General features: G+C 35.1%; 1 protein-coding gene across 3 annotated transcripts in view; it reads right to left on the bottom strand.

Moving 5' to 3' along the window:
- Positions 1–27,398, bottom strand: part of AGMO (alkylglycerol monooxygenase) — a 285,767-nt gene that overhangs the window by 154,853 nt on the left and 103,516 nt on the right. For all 3 annotated transcript variants that reach the window (XM_031454981.2, XM_031454982.2, XM_031454983.2), the window contains exons 4-5: positions 26,062–26,165; positions 16,320–16,415 (exon numbers count right to left, since the gene is read on the bottom strand). In XM_031454981.2, the coding sequence (XP_031310841.2) occupies positions 16,320–16,415; positions 26,062–26,165 (200 nt within the window). The remainder of the gene's footprint in view (positions 1–16,319; positions 16,416–26,061; positions 26,166–27,398) is intronic.

Raw genomic sequence — 27,398 nt, 5'->3', positions numbered from 1 at the left:
TATGGATAAACTTATGCTGTAGAGCATCTGGTGACGAACTGTAAAAATGAAATCTTAATTACACCCCCCACTAGATCTGCTGTGTTAATTCAAGACAACACACCCACGTATTTAGACAGATGGTAGTGGAAGCCATATTAGCCTCTGATTTCTCTATGGGGAAGCAAGAGAAAGTGGAGCTCTTAGGATCTGTGCCTGTCTGCCTACTCTCACACTTTGAAATCCTCAACAAATGCTGATTTATTCACAGCCAAATGTTTTCCTATCTGATTAGGCAGTTTTCTACTTCAGTAAGCATGTAATATGGAGGTAGCCGAATTTCCACACTAAAGAGTGAAAAAACAATATTTATAGTTTGGAAATAAAACAATCTGGAGGGATCAGGGCTGTTTGGATCATAAAGAGCTTCATAGGGAGTAAATTTTTGATGAATCCATACCATAGGGTTAAAGTGTTAAAAGCTTAGTTTTAAGAAGAATGAGACTAGGCTATGTTTATACAATAAACAACGGTTTTAAAGGACTGTGCTTATAATAAATTATCTTGAAGGCTGATTCTTGTCACTTATGATTGTATTATTCCTCAAACAAGAGGACAAGAGCTGGACAAGTTAGCATTTTATTTGAATTCATCTCTGCTTGCATTTTGAGTAACACTTTTAACTTTTCCTTGGAAAAATGAACGCAAGTAGCTGTTGAATGTGTTCCTTCAAAGGGAGGTGGATTCCAACTGGCTTTTTTTTTTTTTAACAGCACTCAATTAAATGACATAAGGAAAATGGGAACTATTCATAAGCATAACTATATAAAACTTCATTCTTGTGTAACACCATTTTATATTTACCATTATTAGTAGTAGTAACATTATGTTAAAAGAAGGTAACTGATAAATTAAGGGGTTAGTTCTTATTAAAAAAATCCAGTTCAGGTGGTCTTATACATACTCCAAATGTTTGACTCATATTAAAACTCAGTACATTGTGACTGTTACTATGATCATAATCCCAATTTCTGTGCAGCTTTTTCATTTATTAATCAGCAAGTGTCAATGATTACCAACCATGTATATGGCACTCTCTAAGCATTAGATATTTTCATGAATAAAACAGATATAAATCTGCATTTTAATATTTACAATCCCATAGGTCAGATCTCCTGTCACTTATTATAAATTTTAGTCTGTTAAAAAATACTGCTAAAAAAAGCTCCATCTCCAAGTATCATCACATTGAAAATTAAGGCTTCAACATATGAATTTTGGAGGAACGCTATTCAGTCCACAGCACATCCTCCCTGATCCAAATCTTTGCTGTGAGTAGTTTCTTCCTGTTTCTCCTTTCCTTGTCTATAAATGAATCACTTTGCTGTATACCTGAAACTAACATTGTAAATCAACTACCCTTCAATTAAAACATTTAAAAATCCTCGTAAATACTAATCATTTGAAGTCAAATATGATAGAATGATTTCTCAATCAATTGTTTAGAAGTTACAAGTATCTGTAGTAAATTTATTTGCCCTATTTCTATTTGCATATTTTCCTTCTAAGGACAAGCTAAGGTATATCTTCTCTCCTTGTCCCTCAGAAATTTTTAAGAATTTATTTATTTTTTAATCTTCACATCCTGTCTTAGTCAGTTTAGAATGCTGTAACTAAATAGAATAGATGGAGTGGCTTAAACAACAAATATTTATTTCTCCCAGTGATGAGAAATAGGAAGTCCAAGATCAAGGTGCCAGCAGATTCAACATCTTGTGAGAGGCCACCTTCTTGCTGTATCCTCTCCTCTGTGTCTCTTCTTAAAAGGGCACTAATCCCATCATGAAAGCTCCACTCTCAAGGCCTGATTGCCTTCCAAAAGCTCCATGTCCAAATATCATCACATTAGAGATTAAGGCTTCAACATATGAATTTTGGAGGAACACAATTCACTCCACAGCACATCCTCTCTGATCCAAATCTGAGCTGTGAGTAGTTTATTCTTGTTTCTCCTTTGCTTGTCTTCAATATGCACACATACTATAAAGGATCTAGTTAACATGATCAATTCATTCATTCACTAAAAAAAAAATATTTGCTGATGGTCATCCAAGTTCAAGACAATAGGAAAACAAAGATGAATAAAACATAGTCCTTGTCTTCAAGTTTACTATCAGCTCCTATTCATCACATTCATTCTTCAAACTTCATCACATCAATGTTCAGTCTAATCTCTTGGGGTGCTTGTTCAAAACTCAGTTTCCTGCACTCACTCTCCAGACATTTAGATTCTGTGCTTCTTAGAAGGGGATCATGATTCTGTATCTTGAGTAAACACAGATAATTCTGATGCGTGCAGGTGACCCATAACAGTTATGCTTGCTTCTATTCTAGCTTTGTCTCTGCGTACCAATTCCAATATGTAGGGTCTCTTTTTTTAGCTTTTTCATAATTATCATTTGTTGAAACCATATTATTTTTCCATACTGTATAATTATAACACCTTATTTCTCTAATCTTATTAACACTTTAGTCAGGTAGATTTGACTACTTTCACTTAACAGATTAGGAAGCAAGGTCAGAGAGTTTAAATAACTTTACTAAATATTAATATTCATTCATCCAACAAACATATCTTGATCTCCTATTAAGTAGGTAACCTTTTAGATTCTGGGAACACGCCAGTGAAGGAAGTGTACAAACCTCCAATCGAGGATAGATTACTCTGATTATAAAATCTATACTCGTAGTCCTTGTGTTTCACTAATTCCTTGTTCTTGAAATGTCTTCCTCTTCAGTTCTGATTATGAATTTCTGTCTTCTTTCCTTTTTATTTCTTGTGTCTGAAGACCTCCAATTCCAGCCCTTTCACAACAGACATTTAAAAATGGCAATCTATCAATTTAGACAGACTATTGATAAACTTCAGAAAGCTCAATAAAATTCTTGAAATTTTGTGAAGTTTTTTTTTTCCATTGGCAGAGTCACCAAAATCCAACAGTTTCTTGAAGGAGGCTGTGATCCTCAAAATATTAGTAACAAAGGGTTCCAACTCAGGTCAGAATACTGGAATAAGCTCATGGGCCCAGAGTAGGTGGTCAAGAAATATTTTTTGAATATATGAATTTTAAAGAGCTTTATATGTCTAATACATGTGGAAAATACTACTAATTTATATAAGAATAAACAGGGTGGGGTGAATTATCTTAAAAGGTAACTGTAGAACAGAACAATAGATTCTTTCTAGAAAGAACATGTATAGATCTTAAAGATAGGCTACAAGAAAGATACAGGAGTCAAAGTTGACCCAAGATTTGATCTTGACATTGTCTTAAGGACCAATGGAAGCAAAGAACAGCTGATCTGAGGTGGGAAGAGGAGTAATGAAATATGTTTTGGACGTGCTGACTCAGAGTGGTGTCAAATTCTATTGAATATGTTAAGTCGAACATTAGGAACATCAATCTTAAATCCATAAGAAAATATGCATTAGAGTAGACTATGCAATTACTTAGAGATGACATAAAAATGGCAAAGTAAATTAAATTCTAAGAAGGAAGAATTGAGAGAATAAAGGAGAATTAGAACCAGAAATTCAGGAATAAGTAAAATGGGATAAGGGAGTAAGGAGAGCTAAACATGCTGAGAAATGTCTCAATTTATTTCAAGAACAAATGATTTATTTAATTAGGTACTATTGGAATAAGCATTGGATAGCAAAAAAAGCATGAAATTTGATTTTTGTTAAAATGAGTATTTTCAAAAATATATTCAAAAATACATATTCAAAAATATGTATTTGAATATTCAAAAATATTTTCAAAAATAGTTTGAAATATCACTTAATTGCTTTCCAAAATTCCTTAAAAATTTCAAGAGATGTAATTGTAATCCTTAAAAATTTACACACTCAGAGAAGCAAGATGGCGGAGTAGAAGGACGCTTGTAGCTCACCCTCTCCAACAAATGCACCAAAACCCACATCTACGGAACTACTCAGCCAACAAGAGCACCTGCCAAACTCCGACAAAACACTGTCCTCTTCAAAAGACAAAGATGCCAAAAATCTGGTAGGAGAAAAGGAAAAAAGAAAGAAGAAAAAACAAAACGGTGTAGGACCGATCGCACAGGGAGGGAGCAGCAAAGGAGGACTGGTGCTCATTCACTGGGTCTTCCCCTTCCAACAGAGAGGCCAGCGGGATAGACGGGGAGCCTCCAAGGCTCAGATCTGCCCCGAGCACCCCTTGACAGACAGAGCTAAATTAAGTGGGCACAAAGGGTCCCCGTGACACCCAGCCCGAGATGTGAGCCAGCAGCTGGGGGCCAGGACAGGCCGACTGAGCCGGGCAGAGGACTAGGGCAGCTGCACTGAGGCAGCCCTGGGGGACAGCAGGGTGATGTGCGCCGTGCTGGGAGGGGATACGGAGCAGAACAACCTCGGTCCCCCATAAATTGTGAAAAAAGCAAAGCAACAAGGCTGGTATGCCCTGGGGGTTGGGGCACCATAGCCTTTGTCTCCTCAGACCTGCACTGCCATTACTGGTGCATCTTGCGAGAAGAGAGGTGGGGCGCAGCCACAACCGCCATCTCCTTCTGTGCACAGCGCCCAGGCGGGGGCAGGGCCGAGACCTGAATCCGCACCGGGGGGCTCCACAACCTCCTAGGCAGGACTGAGACTTGTTTACAGCCCGAGGCAGATAGGATCTTTCTGCCCTGGTATCTCAGAGAACTTGCGCCACCAAGACAAACAAGGAGCTGAGATTTGGCACGGAGCAGGGACGGGGCCATTCCACAGTCTTCCAAGCCTGCCTTCGGAGCGCTGACCTGAGGCGGAGCGGGCAGCTGCACAGAGCAGTGGGGCAACTGGCACCGGGAGAGGGCGAGCAGCCACCCGCTGTTCTGGCAGGAATGCAGCACCTGACCACAGTGCTGGGTGGGGGTGCAATCCGCCCACCTGCCTCCCCAGAGCACAGCATCTGACTGCAGCATCAGACTGCAGCGGGAGTGACCTGCCTGCCCACCAGGTAAGAGCTCAGCACCTGACCCAGTGTTAGGAGGGGGCGTGATCTGCTAGCCGACAGCCACTGAGAGCAGAAGAGGGCGCCAACAGAGGGACTCTGGAAACAGCAAGCTGAGTTCACGAAACAGGGCAAAGACATAAAGACCTCTCAATAAAATCATTAAGAGCACACCGTCTCCAAGAGAACTAGATAACTGATACTCCTTAAGCCACAGTGCCAGAGAGATATGAGCAACATGAAGAAGCAGAGGAACCACTCCCAATTAAAAGATCAAGAGAAATCCCCTGAAAGCACGATCAAGGAAATATACATTGATGGCCTACTAGATCAAGATTTCAAAAAAGGACTGATCAAGGTACTGAAGGAATTAAAAGAAATAGTGTTTAGAGATATAAAATATGTCAAAAATGAAATAGAAGCTATAAAGAAGAACCAAGTAGAATTAGTAAACTCATTGGCTGAGATGAGAGCTGACCTAAAGGCTGTGCAAAGCAGACTAGATAATGCAGAGGAACGAATAAGTGACCTAGAAGACAGGACAACAGAAAGCACCCAATCAGAACAGCTGAGAGAAAAACAAATAAAAAACAGTGAAAACAATATAAGGGGCCTATAGGATAATATAAAGCATGCCAATCAATGCATAATAGGGGTTCCAGAAGGGGAAGAAGGAACACAGGGGATTGAAAAGGTATTGGAAGAAATCATGACTGAAAACTTCCCAAACCTAAAGGAATCAGATATCCAAGTACAGGAGGCTCAGAGGGTCCCAAACAGGAAGAACCCAAACAGACCCATACCAAGACATATCCTAATCAAGATGGCCAGAGTCAAGGATAAAGAAATGATCCTAAAGGCAGCAAGAGACAAACAAAGAGTGAGTTACAGGGGAACCCCCATAAGGCTCTCAGCTGATTTCTTTACACAAACACTACAGGCCAGAAAGGGGTGGCAAGATATATTCAAAGTCCTGAATGAAAAAAAAGATGCAGCCTAGGATACTCTATCCAGCAAGACTATCCTTTAGAATAGAAGGAGAGAGAAAGTACTTCACAGACAAACAAAACTAAAAGAGTTTAGCAACACTAAATCCATGCTAAAAGAAATATTGACAGGTCTACTCTAAATAGAAAAGCAGCAGGATGCTACAAAAATGAGAAACTCGTAACTGGAGAGGAGATAACTGCCATGAATTACAAAAAGAATAAACGCAAAATTGTAAAAGAAGACATCTAAATCATTAAGAGTGGGGGAGTGAAGCAAGGAAAACCACTGTGGAAAACAATATGGAGATTCCTCAAAAGACTAGGAATAGACTTACCATATGACCCAGGAATCCTGCTCCTGGGCATATATTCAGAAGAAATCCTACTTCAAAATGACACCTGCACCCCAATGTTCATAGCAGCACTATTTTCAATAGCCAAGACATTGAAACAGCCTAAATGTCTATCAACAGATGACTGAATAAAGAAGCTGTGGTATATTTATATGATGGAATACTATTCAGCCACAAAAACCGACAACATAATGCCATTTGCAGCAGCATGGATGTTCCTGGAGAATGTCATTCTAAGTGAAGTAAGCCAGAAAGAGAAAGAAAAATATCATATGAGATCGCTTATATGAGGAATCTAAAACAAAAACAAAACATAAATACAAAACAGAAACAGACTCATAGACATAGAATACAAACTTGCGGTTGCCAAGGGGGCAGAGGATGGGAAGGGACAGACTGGGATTTTTAAAATGCAGAATATATAAACCAGATTATACTGTACAGCATAGGGAAAAATATACAAATCTTGTGGTAGCTCATAGCAAAAAAAATGTAACAATGAATATATATATGTTCATGTATGACTGAAAAATTGTGCTCTACACTAGAATTTGACACAACATTGTAAAATAACTATTACTCAATAAAAAAATGTAAAAATAAGTAAATAAAAGAAAAAAATTCACACTCTCTTAGGGGAGATATGGTATACATATATTCCAAATATAATTACAAATATGTGCACATATAACGTATTTATTAATATCTAACACTAATAGTTATCAATAAGTTATAGTTAATTATTTATTTAAGTATGATTATTTGTTTTTTATCAAAGTTTGCATTATATATTTATAAAATCTATGTACATATGCACACAAACATATGTTCACATAATAGATGAGGGACATTTTCTGCTTTCAAGGACCTCAGAGAATAATGGAACAGAGCTAAGCACAGAGCTTATACCACAATATAGTGGTATAAGAATTAAATTCCACTACTATTAACTGGGGGCTTCCCATATGAAGGAACTAATACGTTATCTCATTTACGCCCCCAGCAGAGCCCATGCTATTAGTCATTAATTGCCCATATGGAAATAGATATAATCACACGGGTAGCATTAAGAAAAGTGCACTCAACTGTAAGTAGGAGGTGAAAAACAGACATTCCAGGGGAAGTGGTAATTGAGTTGCATCACGGAGAATGTTTGGGAAAAAGGCATCACAGAGAGTCTGTGCAAATACAGAAGAAAAAACAAATAAATGTTTGTTGCGCTCAGGGAGCAAAAAGCAGTGTGGTTTAGCTGGCTGACTAATGGGGTGAGACTGGAAAGGTAAGCAGGGTCATCTAAGGCTGCTGAAATCTATGTATGTATTTAAGGTGTTTGAGTGTATCTTGGAGGCAACAGAGAGCCATTTAAAAATGTCTGTTGTTGGTGTTTGTTTCATGCTGGGAGTGCCCTAATATTATTTAGGTTCTAAATTGATCATTACAGTTGTCGCATGCAAATATATGGGAGAGAAAAGAGTCCGTGGGAATAGAAAAAAAAATGGAATTTTGCTGTTTATCATCTATGTAACCAATGATAAGAGCATAAATTAAGGTGAGGCAGTAGAAATGAAACATGTAAGAGAGATGAAAGCTGAGGAAAACTCAGCAAGTGTATAATGAATACTTTAAGAGAGTGAAAGGGTGTGCTATTAATAATTATGCCAGGAAAAAGGCATATATTGGAACCATTTCAGGCAAACTGGGGCATCACTGAGAGATGTAAAATCAATAATACAGGATTTCAAGAGAGGAAAGGAGAGAAAATTGTTTACCAGGTTTGAATCCCAGATCTACTAACTAGCTACAACAACACTAGACAAGTTCCTTCATCTCTATCTAGTTCAATTTCCTCACTTTGAATGGGAACACTATAGCTGTATTAATAAGTACATTGTATAATCAAGTAAGTAAATTTTATAGTGACTGACACATGGCCTGAGGCACACAGGCATTTGCTCTTAATAAAGGAAACACTTTACGGAGAAGAGGGAATTGAGTTGGGCCTTAAAGAATGCATGGAATAGCAGCATGCAGAAAATGTAAAAAGGAGAGAAACTGCAATGATTATACAGCAGATGTATTTGGGAAATGGAGATGGTCTAGTCTGACTGAACTGTACAGAATGGAAAGTAATGGGATATACACCAGGAGATCTATTTAAAAGGCAGTGCATGAGAAACATGAAATGCAAGAAATTTAGACTTTACTCAGCAAGCTATGGAACATCACCATAGAGTTTTCAGCAGGAGTAGCCTCTGAGAATGGATTAAATTTTAAGAGAGACAAGTAGATTCACGTAAAGGTCACACAGTACTTTGGTACAGGCAAGGTTACAACTGATCTTAAGTTACCAATAGCCTTGATCTTTCCACTGTGCCATATAGGTTCTTTATGAACCCTGTTGCCAAATGCCATGGTATACTGAGACATGATCAAATAAAAGTTTTGTTTGAAAAAGAAGTGTGATGGGTGAATAATGGCCCCAAATTAGTTGTAAGCCATCTATGTTACCTTTTATAAACCACAGAATCTCAGTATTCTTAGCTTTAAAAGCAATGGTGTTTGCTCACAGAGTTGGTGAATATAAAAATTCCAGTTTTCTAAAACTGTCTATTAAATTTCTGGTATGGTTTCCTGCTGCATGTACTTCTACATGTACCCTTAAAATAAAGCCTTATTAACTCTACTTACTTGAACTTATATTCTTTCTTTACAACCTGTAAAAGTTTAATTGGCCTTAAGTGACTCAAATTATTTTATGGGAATTAAATGAAAAATTTTTGCTTGGCACGTACTGGATGCTTAATACATGGTAGCTATTTTACTGCGACATTAAGGTCAGAAATGACCCATCTGTAAGAAGCTGTGCAGAGTAGTAGATGAGAACAGGGAATTTGGATCCTGACCACTTGGTATGAAGCCCATCTTTGACGTTTACCAATTGTGTGATCCAGAGTAAGTTCCTTACTGTATTTAATTGGAGGAAATAGTATTACCTATTTCATAGAGTTGTCATGAAGATATAATGAGATATTTGTCAAAATGCTTAAAAATTAATATTTTATACAATTTAATAATTTAATAAAATAAATAACATAAATTTAATTTAAAATAAATAATAAATTTAATAGTTTAATAAAATGCTGAAAAATAGTGAGTGCTTGAGAAGTATATGATATACAAAATGAAGTAATTAAATAGACAAACAGAAACATCATCTCATATTTGCCTGAGGACATCTTAGCCAATGATAACTATTAGTAACTGAGAATTATTGTCCTGGGATGACTGTAACTGTTTATTCTCCTAAACTTCAGTCTTTTTTTTAACATCTTTCAAGCTCAGCTAGTTCTCCTTCTACCAGAATATTGCATCTTATTCCGGTCTTTATCCAATTTTTATTTTTGTTATTACATGCAAGACTAGGAATGTTGTAGGCACTCAAGAAATGCCTGTAGGGTATAATAATTGAAATATTTAGAAAGATATGTTAAACATGGCAAATTTAATAATTTTGTACAATGATTAGTTTCTAAATCACACAAAAAAAGATTATAACAAAAACCTGAACAATGCACTTCATGATCACAATCCCAAACTCCTGTAGTTAGAAATGTATTTTTCCCAAAGTAAACTTGTACATTAATTATTTAAGTCTAAAATACAACTACATCTATTTTATTAGTAATTCCTATAAAACAAAGTATGTATTACATTAAAATTATATCATAAAATGTACACAAATAATCATAACAATGACTAGGAATGATTAGTAAGTGACATACAGTAAAATCGGTATCTAGAATGTAGAAATAGTAAAAACAACAACAATAATAGTACTGAAAACATTTTCTAGTATTTTTTTGTGTGTCAAACTCTGTTTTAATCAACAGACTGTAACATGAACTATCTTTTATAATCCTCACAACAATGCTATATATTGTTCCTATCCTTACTTTACACATGAGGAAAGAGGCATAGGAAAGTAAAGCAAACTGGGCAGGATTTAGTGATGCTAATATATGAAATCAGGATTTGAACTCAAGCAGTTTAATCTCTGAGGTCACAAAAGGAAACCACAGTTTACATTATACAAATGGTACCTCTTACTTCTAACTTATGTTTCAAAAAAAGCACTTGAGATGAATAATTGTGTGTTTACAGTACTCATAATTAAGTTTACATGTTTATAGTATACAAAATATTCAAGAATGTCTTCCCAGGTGTCACTTTTCTTGAGTAGAGTATATGAGATTTTGAAGACTAGATAAATACTGCCAAACTTCTATGAAAATCATAATGTTGGATACAGAAGGGCAAAACCAAAACACTCTTGGTTGCATGATCAAGAACTCAGACATCTTAAATCTGTGCTCATGCTGCTATTACGCTATCATTTTTCTCCTACAGGGTTACATTTTTCTTTTCTCCATATATTCTAGCTTCTGCAAATTTCTGGCTTCTATTGTCTTGTTAGCTGTGTTGCTTCACAATCCTACTGCATATTTTTCATGCTTTCTATCTATGCACATTACATTTTTGCAGTTCTCCTGTACTCTAATTTCTACTGACCCTTATTATATAGTCTATCATAAATGTATCTCCAAAAAAAAGATTGGGGCAGTTGCATGAGTACATAGTGTTCCTGATGAGAACAACTTGTTGTCCTCAAAGCATGTCATCTAGATCACTGATAATAATGTTTGTTCTCGGTATACATATAGCCGGCACAGTAGGATTCTACTAGAATGGCTACCCTAAAGCATGTTCTGATTGCAAGGAGAAGAGGAGGTGGGGGTGGTAGATCTTTCAGAGAAAGTGCTGGTCACATTTTGAGACTGCAAGAGTGAGTGTAAATTGAAAGAAATTCCAGAAAGAAAGGCACCACAGAGGAAGGAGTCACAATACCTGCACACAAATCTCCCCTAAACCTGACTCTTGAATTAAGAATCTTGGCTGACTCTTAAATTATTCATGTATAGGACAAGACACTAAGGAACTTGCTAAAAAGCTAAGAAGGTAAAAAGCTAGAAAATTTCTAAGGAGAAATTTCAACTGCTGCCTGGTACTGGCAAGAGAGAATTTAGAACTCATATCCTAGCAAGTCAAATGGGCTTTATATAAACACCTTAGGCATTTCATCAAAAACAAATGAAAAAAAGGCAGACCTTGCCCTAAGATAAAAGACCACCAAGGATAAAAAATATGCCCCAGGACTTAAGACAGTACTAAAAGACATGTCTTATCAAAGTGCAAATCAGAGCCTCCAAAAATACAAGATGGTTAGCTAATTATGTTGCTGCCACCTATAATTTAAAAAAATGTTCAAAGGAATAAAACAGAATCTAGATTCCCTACAGCAAATCTGCCATAAAGATTCTCTAATAATAATTCACTAAGTATACATAGAAAAAAAATGTGATCTATATCAAGGAAAAAAACAGTTAATTGAAGTGCATAGGACTTGCACATGACTCAGATGTTAGAATCAGCAAGCCAGAATTTAAGCATAATTATTACAATTAAGACTTAGTGGTTGCCAAGGGGGCGGAGGGTGGGAAGGGATAGGCAGGATTTCAAAATTGTAGAATAGATAAAAAGATTATACTGTATAGCACAGGGAAATATACACAAGCTCTTATGGTACCTCACAGAGAAAAAAATGTGACAATGAATACATATATGTTCATGTATAACTGAAAAATTGTGCTCTACACTGGAATTTGACACAACATTGTAAAATGATTCTAAATCAATAAAAAATGTTAAAAATAAATAAATAAGCTAAAAAAAAAGACTTAAAGGAAAAGATAGTCATAATGAGTGATAATTCCAGCAAAGGAACAAAATTTAAAACATATCTGATGTGAGAAGTCACTGAACGGGCTTAAAGGCAGAGTGGTAAGAGCAAGTAAAAGTGTAAATGAACCTGAAGACAAATTGATAGAACTTATCCTATCCAAATAAGAAAAAAAGCAAAATTTTAAATTACAGAGCATTACATCAAGTAGTCTAATAAACAAGTATTTGGAGTCCCAACAGAAGAGATAGAGAAAAGTACAGAGCCAATATTTAAGGAAATAATGGCCAGATTCCAAAATTTGATTTAAAATATACTGTCTGTGAACGCTAACCAATAAGGCAATAAAAATAAATACATGACAAAAATACAGGAAAGAAAGGAATAAAATTTTTATTCAAAGATCACAAAGTTGTGCATGAGAAAAGGCCTAGAGGATTTTAAAACAAATTATCTTCCAAATTTTATGAACAGTTCTTCCTATAAAGCTATAGTAATCAATAAAATGAGGGACTATATAAGAGGAGACAAAGGAGTCAATGGACGAGAAGTCTAAAATTAGATCCAATCATATATGGTCAATTTCTTTTCAACAAAGAACCTAAATAATCCAATGGATAAAAGAAAGTATCCATAATAAATGTGTTGGAATAAGTGGATGTATGCCTAGAAATAATGAATTTTGACCCCTACCAAATAAAATTCACAAAAGTTTATTCCAGTATTAATAGACCCAAAGGTAAAATTAAAACTCAAAAATTTCCAAAGGAAATCCTAGGGTAATTTCTTTGAGTTTGTGATAGTCAAATATTTCTTAGAGAAAAATACAATGAAATAAACCTAAACATAAAAATTTTTTCCTGATAAATTAATCTTCAAAATTCAGTATTTCTTTTCATGAAAATCATTAGGAAGAAAATGAAAACCATACAAGTTGGGGAATATACTTAAAATACATATATCTGACACTGATTTATATCTAGAATCTATAAAGAACTCCAACAAATCAACTTAAGCAAACACCATAATAAAAGTAAGTGCTTGAACAGACAGTTCCTTAAAGCAAATATATTGATGTCCAATAAATACATGTAATGCTGCTCATGATCATTCATTATGAGGGATACATTACCACAAAGAGATGGCTCTTAACCCGCAATAGAAAGGGAAAAATTAATGTTAATATCTTATTCTAAGCCTACCTCTCAGCCATTCCGAATATCTTTCCCCTCGGAAAATGGCTGACTATCCACATGTACTTCTAGAGACATTTTAGGCATGTATGAATACAGGAAAACATAGAGTTGTTTTCTTTTTTTAGATATAAATATTGGCATACACTATACTTCCTTATGCAGCCTGATTTATTTGGAAATCTGTTCCTATTAGTACATAAAGAGACTGCTTATTATGTTTGCAACTGAAAATAATGTTACTCATAGATGCTTGAGCTTAGCGCTATAAAAAATCATCAAGTTATACGGCCCAAATCTTGGATACCAACTAACTGTTTCTTTTTTATATTTCTTTGCCCAAACATCCTCTGATATGTACATGAACAATATGATAGTAAATTTAAGTTAAATCAAAGGTAATAGGTAAAGTTACTATTGTTACTGTATTGTGTAAATCAGTTAATACTCAAGCATCATCTAATATCTTAAAAAGTAACTATAGTGTCCAGTTACTAAGTTTAAAACATATTAAATAATTTTTTCTAATTCCATTTAGTAAACTCAAAAGAAAAGAGTATAATGGACTATGTAAACAAAAAAGTAGTCTTAAAAATTAGGCCACAGAATACAGTTTTAAGTAAAATATTTTATAACTCAAAAAAAGAAGGGAGTAGATGCTATCGCTTCTGCACTGAAGTAACTCAAAAGTAAACAGAAAATTTCATTTTAAACTCTTTAGCTTGTTTTATGACCTATTTCATGTCTCATCAACAATATTTCAAAAGCATGTTGTTAGTTTTTTTTTTTTCTTCCTTTGATCATCACCTGAATTGAAGGGAATAAACTTTTCTTTGATTTTGGAAAATCAGTACCTCCTTAATGCCAGATTCCCCTCAGAGTGAGAACTGAGTTTATGGATATAAGCAGGTGAAACAACTGGTAAGAAATTAAACCTCCAGGCAAGCGTGTACAGGGCTCTGCAGCCAACATCGCCATGTGTGTGGCTCATAGGCTTTTTTCTGTGAATGGAGACCCAACCGTGATACCTGAAACTGAACAGTGCCAAAGTGGCCTAAGGGGCTAACGTGTCTCAGAGTCACACGGTGGGTATTCTTCTAGACTAAAGGTCATTGTTTTCAGTTTTCACCTTTTATTTCTTAATCTAGTGCATATTAACATTTAATTTTTAAAGGTAGGGCAAGAGCATGAATACCAAAAAAATAAATGTAAGTGTTCTCGCTCCAGTTCTCTATACCACCTGCCCCTCTCTCCAGAAGCAGCCACTGTTACAATCCTTTTGGCTCTACTTCCTGAATGATTTTATTACAGGTAAATGAATAACAGTATGCTGTCTATAATAATGAATGTAATTAAGTAAAAATCTTAGAAATAGACTCACAGCTAATGATATAATTTAAAATTCTAAGAATCAGACTTTAATTTCAGAAGGATATTCTTGCTTCTGCACAGCTCGACTGCAGTAACTGTGCAAAGTGCAGCCCTTGCAAAGGATGAAGTGCAACACAGGGGAGAGGTTCCACAGCATTGCTTTTGAGTGTGAAATGAAGCCACATGGAAGTTCTGAGCTTTCAAAGAAATGTCTGACCACTGGCTTTCCTGCATTCCTCATTTACCTTCTGAGATGGATCTGAAGCCCTGGCTTTCGGACTTCTCAGAGGGCCCCAGGAAAAGGCGGAAGTTACTTAGGCACCATTGTTCCGTATCCAGACTAACACGGGACCCAACGCGTGGCATGACCTGGAGCAGAGCTGCTATAAAAACGTAATTCTCCTTTAACCCCTCCATGTAAATCATCAGAAAGCTTCCCTCCACTGATTTAAACAAATTTGGTCTTTGACCTCTAGAGTCAGAATTGGCCTCAACAACTCTTTCAGATGGTTGTACTATTGACTGTTTGATGTATGTCAGCTACCATAAAATGCAATACTATCTCATGACAGATCTTCAAATAATGTCACATATGTCCAAAGTTACGGTAATAGTCTTTTTATCCCACGTAAAGCAGTAGCATGAAATGTTGCAGATTAATGAAATAATGCACTTTGTTGTATCAAGCTCTGGCATCTAATGCAGCTGTGATTTGCAGTATTGTTCAACCAGTTGCAACACCTGTCAACATGCTTCCTATTGAACTTCAAAAGGCTTCCAATAAATACCAAATGCTTGAAAGGGTTCTCATGTGTATAAGTAAGAATTTTTCTGGGTCTGTGATTTTTGGTATTTAGCAACCAGATCAGTACGATAGTTCATAAAACAATCAGTTCCTTAATGATCTATCTGCAAACATTCAAGTCTGACAATTTGAGATACCACAGAAGACCCGAGAAATTATATTTGTTCACTTCTCTGGGGGAAAAAATTAACAATATATTGAACACACTTTAAATAAAACCTAAACTTTAAAATTGGAGCAAGATTTTTAGTCAAAAAGCACTTTGATACTTTCTTTAAGCATTAAGCTTTTTTAAAGTTTTCAAGGAGTTTCCATTGATTGATATATGTATATCTATAAATAAAAATGTATAAATATTATAAATTTATATATAATTAAATATTACTTAAGAAATTTTATTATAAATATAATCATTATATAAATAATACATTAAATAAATAAATAGTATATATATTTACAAATATATAATTATATATAAACTTGCATCTCTAAATTGAAATGAATCTCAACATCTTTTGGTGAGCAATGTTTAATAAACTGTAATACAGGAAGATATTGCATTGAATATAGTATTAAAATGTTTTGGTACTTAATAGTTCAAAAATTGTTTTATTTAATTGAGACCAACTGGCCTCATTGCTTCTTATAAACTTTGCAATATATATTCAGTAAAAAGGAATAAAAATGAACAGATGTTTCTCCTTAAAGAAGGCAGACAAAGATTTTTCTTACACAATAAATCAGCTGCTGGTGGATTTCCAGGACATTGCTTTAGGCTAACTATTTAGGTATAAAACTTAAGAAAAAAAATTACCTTTGTGTGGATCCAAAACTGGTAGAGAAGATTAAACTGAAGATGAACAGCATATACTGAAGGTGGTATGAAGAGGGCCAGGGGAGAGTAGAATATCTGAAAGATTAAGACATTTTAAAATTGCAAGTATGATTTCTCAATGTAACATATACTCTTACTAATGGCAACATTCTGAATATATACTTCAGCAAATATACCTCATGCTTTAGCAAATATATCTTATCCCATATATTTTATTGCCAGGTTTGACTTTGCAACATTCATTTTCCACATGATGATAAAATTAGAGACATGTTGGGGAGCTAAGTCCACTGGACTTCTATTTTGCATTTAATATTGTGGAGTTAAAATAATGTATGTGATGTTATTTCCTTAATCTTGAAAAGGTTGAGTGTATTTCCTGGAAGTTAGGAGGTTTTTTTATATACACAAAAAACACTCTCTTTAAGTAAAAAAAAAATTTAGAAGCATGTGCCTTTATACCTTGACAGTTCCCAAATACTGTATTATTATGGCATTCTTAATAATAAAATGAAATTATAATAAAAGAAAGTAACTTAAAAGAATAAGATAAAATATATTCTCCCTTTTAATTTTTTTTTTCCTGTGGTTGACAATTGCTCCTGACTTTTTCAGTTAGCAAGGAAGGGGCTATGATGTGGTGCCACAGTGGAAGCAAATTTTGAAGGTCCCTATTTCCTAACAGACGGAAATGCCTCTGACTTGGAAAAACAACTTATGCTTAAACCGTTTAAACCACAGAACTGGTTAGAATCAACTAATAAGCACAATCTGCTGTGTTCACCCAATGACTTTGATCCCCAAGAGTGGTTTCATGTTGTAAAAAAACATTTTATAAAGTGAGAAACTAAACAACCAAATAGGAAGGAAAAGAATCTGACTTCCTCTTTATATTCTGGGTTTTACAGAGTTAACATTTCCAAAAGACTAGATATTTTAAAAACTTTTTTTTCAGAATAGTACAATTTTATTTTTAAATTATTTTAAAGCTTTTGTTCTCAATTAGGTCAATATCATTTCAACAGTGTCTAGTCATGATTATACATTTGAAATTGGGCATTTACATAAACTCTTCTAGTTTTGTTTCAAAACTTAAGTCATGAAAAAATCTCAGCTGTCATCGCAGCAGGATCAGTTTCATTATTTATAAATGCATTATTAAGCAATGGATTCTATTAGTGAGCAACAAAAGAATACTGGGCTCTTATTCAAGGCATTCTCTTTTAAGCCTTGGTTTTACTGCAGAATCACTTGTAGGATTCACAAAGTTCTTAAACTTCTTAGCCTTTAGTTTTCTCAAAAGAATGATGAAGAAAACCATTTGAAATCTAGCCACCCTTCAGTTCCAAAAGTTCTGTGATAACCGTGAATCGATTTTTTTGTGATATATTAAAATAGTCCTCTTACAATAGGTTAATTAAAAATATTTGAAACACATACATAACTTATGATTTAAGTATTTTAAGTTAAGGAGTATTTTGGAATCTTTGAGATGTAAATTAAAATGTAGAACACCTTACCTGGGATGCTTAATAAATGACTATTTGGAAAGACAGTGTGTACGGGGAGAATATTTATAGTTCATTGTAATTCCTCAAAGTGTGAAGAAATAGTCCTTTGAGGTAGCAACAGCTATTATTGGAAAAGGGGGTTCTATTTCAGATAAATTGTAAAGAGGTGAGTCAGGCAAGTGAAGTTTCTTCACCATAGGACTTCACAGAGCCTCTGACGTCCTAGTATAAACCGGGAGCCTTTTAACCCATAGAGGACTTTTTAAATGAATTTCCTGTAAGATTAGACTTTCTAAAAAAAACACATCTGATGAAACAATGTCCCAAATTTTACAAATCAGAAAATACAATGGTGACCTGACAATTAGAAAATGAGCTCAGCAGGAATTCTAACAAATGACTTTTCTGACATGAAATAAAGACATGGGTCAGAAGTAAGCCACATGAATCACATAAAGCTAATTTCTTGTGATTAATTCTATAGAAAGTCAAATAATACAACTAAGATTCTAATTTCTAAAATCAAAAACAGCTTAATAAATGCCACCTAGGTCTGAGACCTCTAACTCATCTTCTTCTCCACCTTCAATCTTTGCATTCCCAAATCCAGTACAGTTTTCAAACCCAATTTAAATGCCACTTGTATCATAAACCCTCAGATGGTACTAACTTCTCAGAATAAATTTCTTCCTTCTCAGACTTAAATTCTCAATACCTGAGCCAGAGGCTATTACACTATTTACCAAATACTTCCCTTCCTGCCATGCATTCAAACCCATATGCAATCCTGACTCCAAGACTCTTTACCCTTAAACTGTACTGCCCACCCACGGTTATTTTATTGTCTCTGGATAGTAGTCATTTATTATAGCATCATAAGGGAGGGAAACAACCCAGATCTGTACGTGTGAAGAAAGAATGAGAATGGGTTTAGAGGTGAGCTTAGGCTAAGGTGAGCCTTAGGGGAGAAGATGAGTGGGTTTTATCCTGTTCATCAAGTAAATGGGGCAGCCAGTGGTCATGTGAGGAAGCATTATGAATCAAGAAACAACATGGCATTCAAGGGGCATTGTAAGTATTTTGGCATTGCTGGAGGTGTTGGAGAATGTGGCAAGAAATTGGTTTGAACCACAGAATTCACGGGTAGATCTCAGGGAGTCTGTGAACTCCCCCGACATCACTACAACAAAGTGTGGGCTTCTGTGCATGGGGCAATGTGCAATTTTCTAAGAAAACAATCAACAGCTTTCATCTGGAAGTCTCTGGTGAATCCATCACTCACCACAGACAAACAAAAGCAAAAACAAAAGATAATTTAGACATTGGTCAAAACAGAGAGGGAGCTTTTAATGCCCAAAATGGAATGGAATCCTATTTCAATAGCCCAGTGAAAAACCATGTACAGTGAACCACAGCAGCAGCCATGGGGACGGAGATGCAGAACATATAAGAGATCCAAGTATTTAGTAACTATTTAAACATAGGCGATGAGAGGAACAGAGGAGTATCAGAAGACACCCAGACGTCTCTGGCTTGTGCGATGGGTGATTGATGGTGTTTACCAAGCTGGTGAATAGGAGGAGGACTAGATTTATAAAGTTCAACGTAGGGAATCCTGTGTTTGGTATCTCCCAAGGAAGTTGTTGAGTAAGCAGATGTGTCCTGCAAATATCACCCGAACTGAAAAATGACACTGGATAGCAGGTACAGAGCAGTGGAGCAGGAGGTCTGGAATCCAAACCCAGTACATTTAAGAATCATTCAAAGAGGTGATGAAACAGAGGTAGAGATTACTTACTTTTCTCTTTCCTGAGTACAAGGAAGGAGAGAGCTGGAGGTATTTTTGGATAGAATATGTGGATGAGAAAGGAGATTTTATGGGTTTTCTTTCTTTCCTTTTTTAATATGAGAGACACTAACATATTTATGATGTATTCAGAAGGAGCCAGTTGAGAGGAAGAGGGACAAACGCCAAAAGTAGCTGATGAAAAAAAGTCCAAGAGAGGAACAAAGTAGAAGCAATGTCACCGATCTAAGGATAAGACTTACTGAAGAGAGGTGAGCACTTTCTGTAAAACTAGAGGGAAGAAAGCATATGTGATACTCCGGCATTACTCACAGCCCTCCGAAGGAACTGACCCTGCAGATAACTTGATCCTAGATTTCTAACCTCCAGAACTGTGACACAAGACATTTCAGTTGTCCTGAGCCACATGGTTTTGGATACTTTGTTAGGGGGTTCCAAAGAAAATAATTCATATACTATATATTTTACTTGGAATTCCCTATATTTATCATGTTTTTCATAATTTGGGTTTTCACAGGCATTCTCCTTCTACATAATGTTCTACTTACAACAATATTTATGACAAAATTTTATTCTTACAAATTGAAATCAAGCATCATTTCTTCTGTGACTTTTCCCTTCCCACCATGGTTCTCAGAGCAGACATAACCCTCTAAAATCTTAACAACTCGTACTGCAATGGCTGTAGGCTTGCTTGAGTCCCTCCAAGGAAAGCAATCCCCTGAAGAATAGAAGCTCATGACTTACTTCTTCTCATATCCCCAAACTTTGCCACCATGACAACCTCTGCCAATCAAAAGTGCATATGAAAAAAAAAATGAGTGGATGCACTTCTCAAAACAAGCACAGTGACACGTAAAGGGTGTTGAATATTTCAGCTTGTTGTACACCTTTTTAAGATGACAATAAGATAATGCCGCTTTATGCAGAGCCTTTGACTACAATTCCCCTTATTTATTCTTCATTGCAAGGACTATCTTCATTACAAATGACTGTCAGATATCTGCAAAGAAAAATTTCGAGAACCAGGAAATAATTTTATTTTCTCAAATTTCCAAATGACTTGGTAAGCAACAGAGAAATTCCATTTTCTTCATCTATGCTAGAATCAACTATCTAAAAGTGGCCAACACACAAACTGGCACAGGGCTTCGTTTATTTAACGTATGGACACAAACTTGGTCTTATTTGCTGTCTTTGAATGTGGCTGAGGGTGGTGAAGGGAGGCCTGGGAGTTCTGAGGAAAGGTCCTGAGAGAAGTCTTGTTTTCTTACTTCATGGGGGGCTCAAGTCTTGCTTTCATTCTGTGACATAAGAGTTATGAGAATTTTATCCCTAGTGCATTTGATTGCATTACATCAAAGTTGTTAGTTTTTTGTGTCTTTATTTGTTCACATTCATCTTTATATAGCTCCAACTCCCACATATTGAAAAATAGTCTTAGGTTATGTAGTTTGGCAGAGAGTACATTGTAATAAAAAGATCTGAGATTTCACTAAAAGTTCCTCTGCAGTTTTATATGTAATATAAAAACATGTGAATCATACTTGATACAGTTCAAAGAATTTCCACGCTCATTTTTTAAGGTGATCTTCAAAATAACAAAGTGAGAAGGCAGAGCAAATATTAATTGCCTTATTTCACGTACAAAATCACTGAGATCCAACATTATTTGGTTCAGGGTGGCAAAGTTTCTTAATAACTGAGCTAAGGCTGGGAACCAGACTTCTTTCTTCCTAATAAATTGCTTTCCACTGTTTTCTAAATAAAATCAACATGTATCTTGAAATTATTATGCTCAAAACTAATAAAATCATCATATATTTATGTATTTCCTAACTTGTAGAAATAAAGGTTTTCACAAATTGACATTATAACTACATTCCTTTCCTCTGGTATGGTTAAAATTTACCTCTTTTTAGTTCACTAATATGCTGTAACCATTTTACTAATTTTTATAATATTAATAATACCAACCTAGAAAACAAAATTTTAACGTTTGAGACCTACTACAGAGCTAAAAAAAATTACTCAACCCAGTCATGAAACTAAGTGCATTTATCTTTTTTTATTATGTTTTTAAAAGAAATATTCACCTTGTAGAAATGTAGATAGCTTAACTATTTCCCATTTAATAGTTTCATATAATTATACAAATATGCTAAAATATATTCTATTCCAAAAGACAAATAAGTTACTCACCCCATGCTCTAATTTTTTGAGGATCTATTAGATCACAAACATTTAAATGAGTAACAGATTTAAATTATTTCACACATTGGCTTTACTCTAGTTACTCTGAAAAATGTTTTCTTTGACACATTTATTTTGACAATATTAAACATTTGTATTTCATTCATTCATGTTATGTGAGCACTTGTGTGAACATTTATACATGCTAAGTATATAACAGTGAAAGAAGTAGAAGTACATTCATTTCTTTTAAAATTTCCAGGCTGGTATTAAAAGCAGCAATGCAAATAATGTAAATATCTATAGTAGAGATATGCAAGGCTTTATGGGACCGGGAGAAAAAAGTGACCGAGGAAAGTTAGCGAGAAATACATTGAATCTTGAAGGATATAACAATCAGAGGTAAATCGGAAATAACATTCCAGGCAGAGATAACTCCATGCTTAATAAAGTATCAAGGCATTATGGCATGGTAGATTTAGAGAACTGAAAATTAATTGTTAAACTGGAGATGGAGTGACAGTGGCAGAGGGTAGAAGACGAGACTGGAAGGAGAGGTGGGATCAAGTTTTGAATACCTCTGTGTGTGATAAGGACTCTATGCGATTCCTCTCTCAGAGCCATAAAGGAGTTTAGCTTGTTCCCAGCTGGCATTCTGGAAAGGGAACTGTGAGTGATGGATTGAGGGATTAAGAATGGAAGCACGGCTACTTCAGAACAACAGCCAATTTAAAATAGCATGGTTGAATCCTTGTTCTTTAGGGGGTCCCAGGAGTCAATGTCTATTATTAATGGCTAGTTCTAAATTTGTTTTATTTTATTTTATTTTTTAGAGTTGATATATCGTCTATAGTGGCTCTGAGTTTGAAAATATAAGTATGTGCACGTAATTTTATTGTTTAATAAATTGCTTATTTTATAATAGTTTCATACTTGGAAAAGTGTTGCAAAGGTAGTACAAGAATTTGCCACATTCCCTCCACCCAATCTCCCTATTGTTAACGTATCACTAAGAAAATAAGATGTTAATCCTGACACTATCAAATATTACATAATAGTCATGGATATAGACACATTTTATTATTTGCAAAGCGGAGAGACAAACATGTTTAAGGCATTATATTAATCGAGATGTGTATTAAAGATTGAAGTAGCAAGCAAAACCGTGTATTTCAGTATATAGTAAATAAGCCTCACTTAACTTAAAAAGGCATTCTCAAAGAGAGCAACATGGGGTCGGGGATTAAGAGGTGCAAACTACTGTGTATAAAATAAGCTATAAGGATAGATTGCATAACACAGGAATACAGTCAACATATTATAATAATAACTATAAATGGAGTATAACTTTTGAAAACTGAGTCGGTGTATTGTATACCTGTAACTTATATAATATACACCAACAATACTTCAATAAAAGTAAATTAGTAATTTGGGGGGAAAAAGGCAGTCTACTAATTGTAGCTTTTTGGGGATGAGTCATGTTAAATAAAAGCTTCAAAATGGATAAAGAAATGCAGAAAGCATGGTTGTAAATTCTTGAATGCTGAATTCTCATCTTTAACTACATTAAATGACAGGTCTGCCACCCTCACTTTCATGGTGATATCAAAGAAAAGCACTCTGAGCTTAATTTGCTTTTCATTTCACAAATCAGTTTTTTCTTCAAAGACATGACCCATTTATTATTTGTTCGAAAATACATTGTTACCTTAGTAACCAAATTATACGCCTTATGTAGCTCTGTTGATGAAGGGAGTCTTACAAAAGACTCAAAGAAGATAAAGAGACCTGACAAGTCCCTTTGATTTTAATTTTAAACTTGATTTTAATTTTAAAAGACCTGTCACAGACTGGCAACCATCTCAGGCCCTTAAACCATCGAGATTATCTTCTATCAGACCTACAAATGCTAAACAAGGATCCAGGCTGATTTACAATCCCTACCTTTCATCTCTCCCACTGCAAAGCCTCCCTTTTCCCCATTTCCACCCCAAACTAGCAGTATGTGTTGCGTTCCAAACGCCCATTTGCTTATTCAGCATATTTTCTGTGTCCTCGCAAAGAGAAATGAGATTAGAAAGGGGCTTTATTCTGGCGATAAATAGAGGTACATTTATATCTACATTTCACTTAGATCGTCACTAATCTGTATCTTTGAATGCACTGACTTAATAGGGCAAAGAACATAAGCTAAAGCAGGATAAAGATGACCATAAACTGGGAGTCAGGTGTCTGGACTCAAATTCCAACCAGCAATGTTCAATACTGTCTCAGGCTCCCTTGAGGTTCATTTTGTAGCCCTTAATATAGATGATTTAAATATATTATCTCTGAGGTTTCTGCTAGTTCTGACATCTGTGATATTCAGATACAAATTGTCCTTTGATAATGCCTCAGATAATTAATTCACTAACTGCACTGATGTCCCTGGAGCAACTTCACACACAGCTACACCCTTTCTTGGAGGCTTTCTCCCCCATAATGCAACTGTTGGAGGTTTGAGTCATCCTCATGCAAAGTGAAATACATAATTAAGGAGAGAAAAAATATTCTGAGATTACATTTTAATCAGTCATACAGTCTGCCTATTTTGTACAGGATATAATTGAAGTTCGTATTAATGCAGCTACTCTCTAAGGAGGGAGGGTGAACAGGATCCCCCTTCTCCATCAGGGGCCCGTTCTTCCCTCCATTCTCTGAAGCCCTAGACTAGTCTTGAGTTACACAGCTGTGTAACAGGTATTTTCTTCTACGTTTAATCCATCCAGAGTTCAGGCAAAGGCTAGAGAAGATGGGGGAGGTGGATAAGTACACATCCCCACAACCATACCAGCACTTTAATTTCAAACTTCCGGCCTCCAGAACTGTGAGACAATGCATTTCTGTTGTTCTAAACCACCCAGTTTGTGGTACTTTGTTACAAGAGGCCTAGGAAATTAATACAAGCTGTAACATAGGTGTATGGTGTGGGGAGCATGGTTTTTTTTTTTTTAATATCCATTTCAGGAAATGTATCAGTGCCATCCCTGGCTTATACATTTGTACTGCCTATGCTCCTGTTTGGGTTAGAACACGTGCCAGTATATTTTTCTACTGGTTATGAGGCATCTGATTTCAAATATGGGGCTTTGTCACTGTGTAATTAACCTCACTAATCCACAGTTCCCTGATAATAGTAGTACTTGATCTAGCATGCCACAGGGCTTAATTGTGAGGATCAAATGGGATAACGTAAGTGAAAAACAATATAAAGGCACAGGATTTTGTGTGGAGGTTGAGACTTCTGCAGCCAGGTTGAATGAGTTCATATTCTATTTCTCCCTTTACCAATTTCATAACTGAACTATGGACTCAGTACCATCTATTTTGAAGTGAGAGTTGTATAATACTACCTGTGTCTTGAAGTTGTCATGAAGAGCAAATAAATTAATACATAAAATCTTAGAAGACTATCCAGCAAAAAGAAAATAATCAATAAATGGTCACTTGCAAACTAACGAACCATACAAATGTTAGATCATTATAATTTATAGTCAGCAAACAGCTATTGACGAATGCATTTACACATCAATAACCCTGACTTTCTAAGTCAACATGCATTTCAGCAGCAGAATTTTGAAAAGCTAAGAAGAGTTAAAGCGGAACCATCACAGATGAGGTCTGACACCCAGCGGATCAGGTCTGCCCAGCAAATGAGAAGACCCTTGGAACTAGAGACAACTTCTGGTTTTCATGAGTCTTTTCATTTCCTTGTGTTAAGATATTTTAGAGCCAAACTTTTTGTTGAGCATGGCACGAACCACTCTAACACGTAAATAAAAAGCAAAAGATTTAAGCAGATTTGACTTGGACTTGCAGAAATGGGAATTGTTTTTTAAAAAAACTGCTTTTAAAAGTTTCTCATGAAATCTTTGCATATATTTGAATTGAGATATATCGTCTACCCATCACTCCCCTTAGCTGACTGTACATGAAGAACAGACAGCCGCTTTCTCACCTTGCTGTCTACCTCAAGGTAAGTTTTAGGGCACAAACAAAAGACTACCATTGAAAAACACCAATTGCTTCATGTGTGTCTGGCTTTATAGAGGAGAAAGAAGTATCTTACTAAAACACCTTCTACTGGTTTACTCAGAAGAAATAGAAACAGTTGAGACTTTTAAGAAATGGATTATATTGTCACATCTATTCAATTGCATAAACTTACCCAGGAAGTATGTATTTGGAAGACAGATTGTCTCAGAGCTGTGGATAAGTTATAGCCTTCAGAACTGTGGTGTGTTTGGTGTGCAGCCCACATGATATTAACCTCTGCAAAACACATAATTTGAAATGAGCCATGAAAGTAAGAACAAAGCAACTTCCATTTTCAGTTACGTATGCTGCTCTGCTAAGTGAGGAAGAAAAATTTGGAACATCTTTGAAAAAGCTAGCAATATAATTATAATTAAAATAAGCTGCCTCAAATCATTTTTGAAAGCAGAGACAGTATAAATTACAAACAAATAAATAAATTGAAACAAAGCCAATAAATATGTATAATGTATATGATATAATTAAATGCCTCCAGCAAACTGAAATGACTTCCAAAATTTACTCTTTGCTAACATATTAAAATATGACAGATCATAAAAGCTAATTGGTAATGTAACAATACAGTCAATTCAGAGAGATATGTTTTCAGTATGTGATAACATATTTCTAATTAAAGAAAAATATTCTGGTGGTAGAAAATGGTGTATAAATTTTGGAATGAAATATTACATAATATTCTTCCCTAATGGCTTTTTAAGAAGTCTTGAAATCTGTCTGTTGGAATCAGAGGCAAAGAAGAAGAATATTTAAGGTTTCACTTTCATTTATAAAAATATATTAATAACTAATAGTTATATATATTTCTTCCCATATCTTACCAAAACACACCATTTCTAAAATTGTCCCAAACAATTCCTATTTGTCCTCATAATAAAATATAAAGTGTAAATTTTTAATTTTTATTGAGCATTATGCAAATTACCCTCATACTGCCTTGCAATTCATATATACTCAAAGGATGGTTGCTTGTACCTTCAACAGCAAATATGCCAGTAAAATGACCCCCTAAGTATATGGAATATATGAAAACGTCCACATTTTTCATTGTGCCCTCATTTTTCATTTCCTATCAGAACTACTATGGTTTTTGCTCATATACTTATATACTCATATTTAAAATACATGGCACATGGCAGAATCATTTGAGATTTTTTAAATGAAAGGAATGAATATATTGAGAGAAAGAAAGAAAGAAAGAAAAAAAGAAAGAAAGGAAGGAAGGAAGAAGGAAATATAGTCAGTCTGAATGGATTTCTTCTTGGCCTTTCACTTAAGAAATGAAAGCTCTATGGACAATTTACATAGGAAGATATCAAACAAAACTCGCAAAAGAGTTTTGGTAAACAAATGAGACATAAAAAAATTCTGAGAGAATGAGAAGATTATGAAAAGAATTATGAATAGACAGCCCTATCAGAAGTCATTTCTATTAAAGTCATATATTATCAA

Source organism: Camelus dromedarius, chromosome 7 (genome assembly GCF_036321535.1).
Source record: "Camelus dromedarius isolate mCamDro1 chromosome 7, mCamDro1.pat, whole genome shotgun sequence".
Classification (NCBI taxonomy): Eukaryota; Metazoa; Chordata; class Mammalia; order Artiodactyla; family Camelidae; genus Camelus; species Camelus dromedarius.
This window is presented reverse-complemented; position numbering and strand designations above follow the sequence as displayed.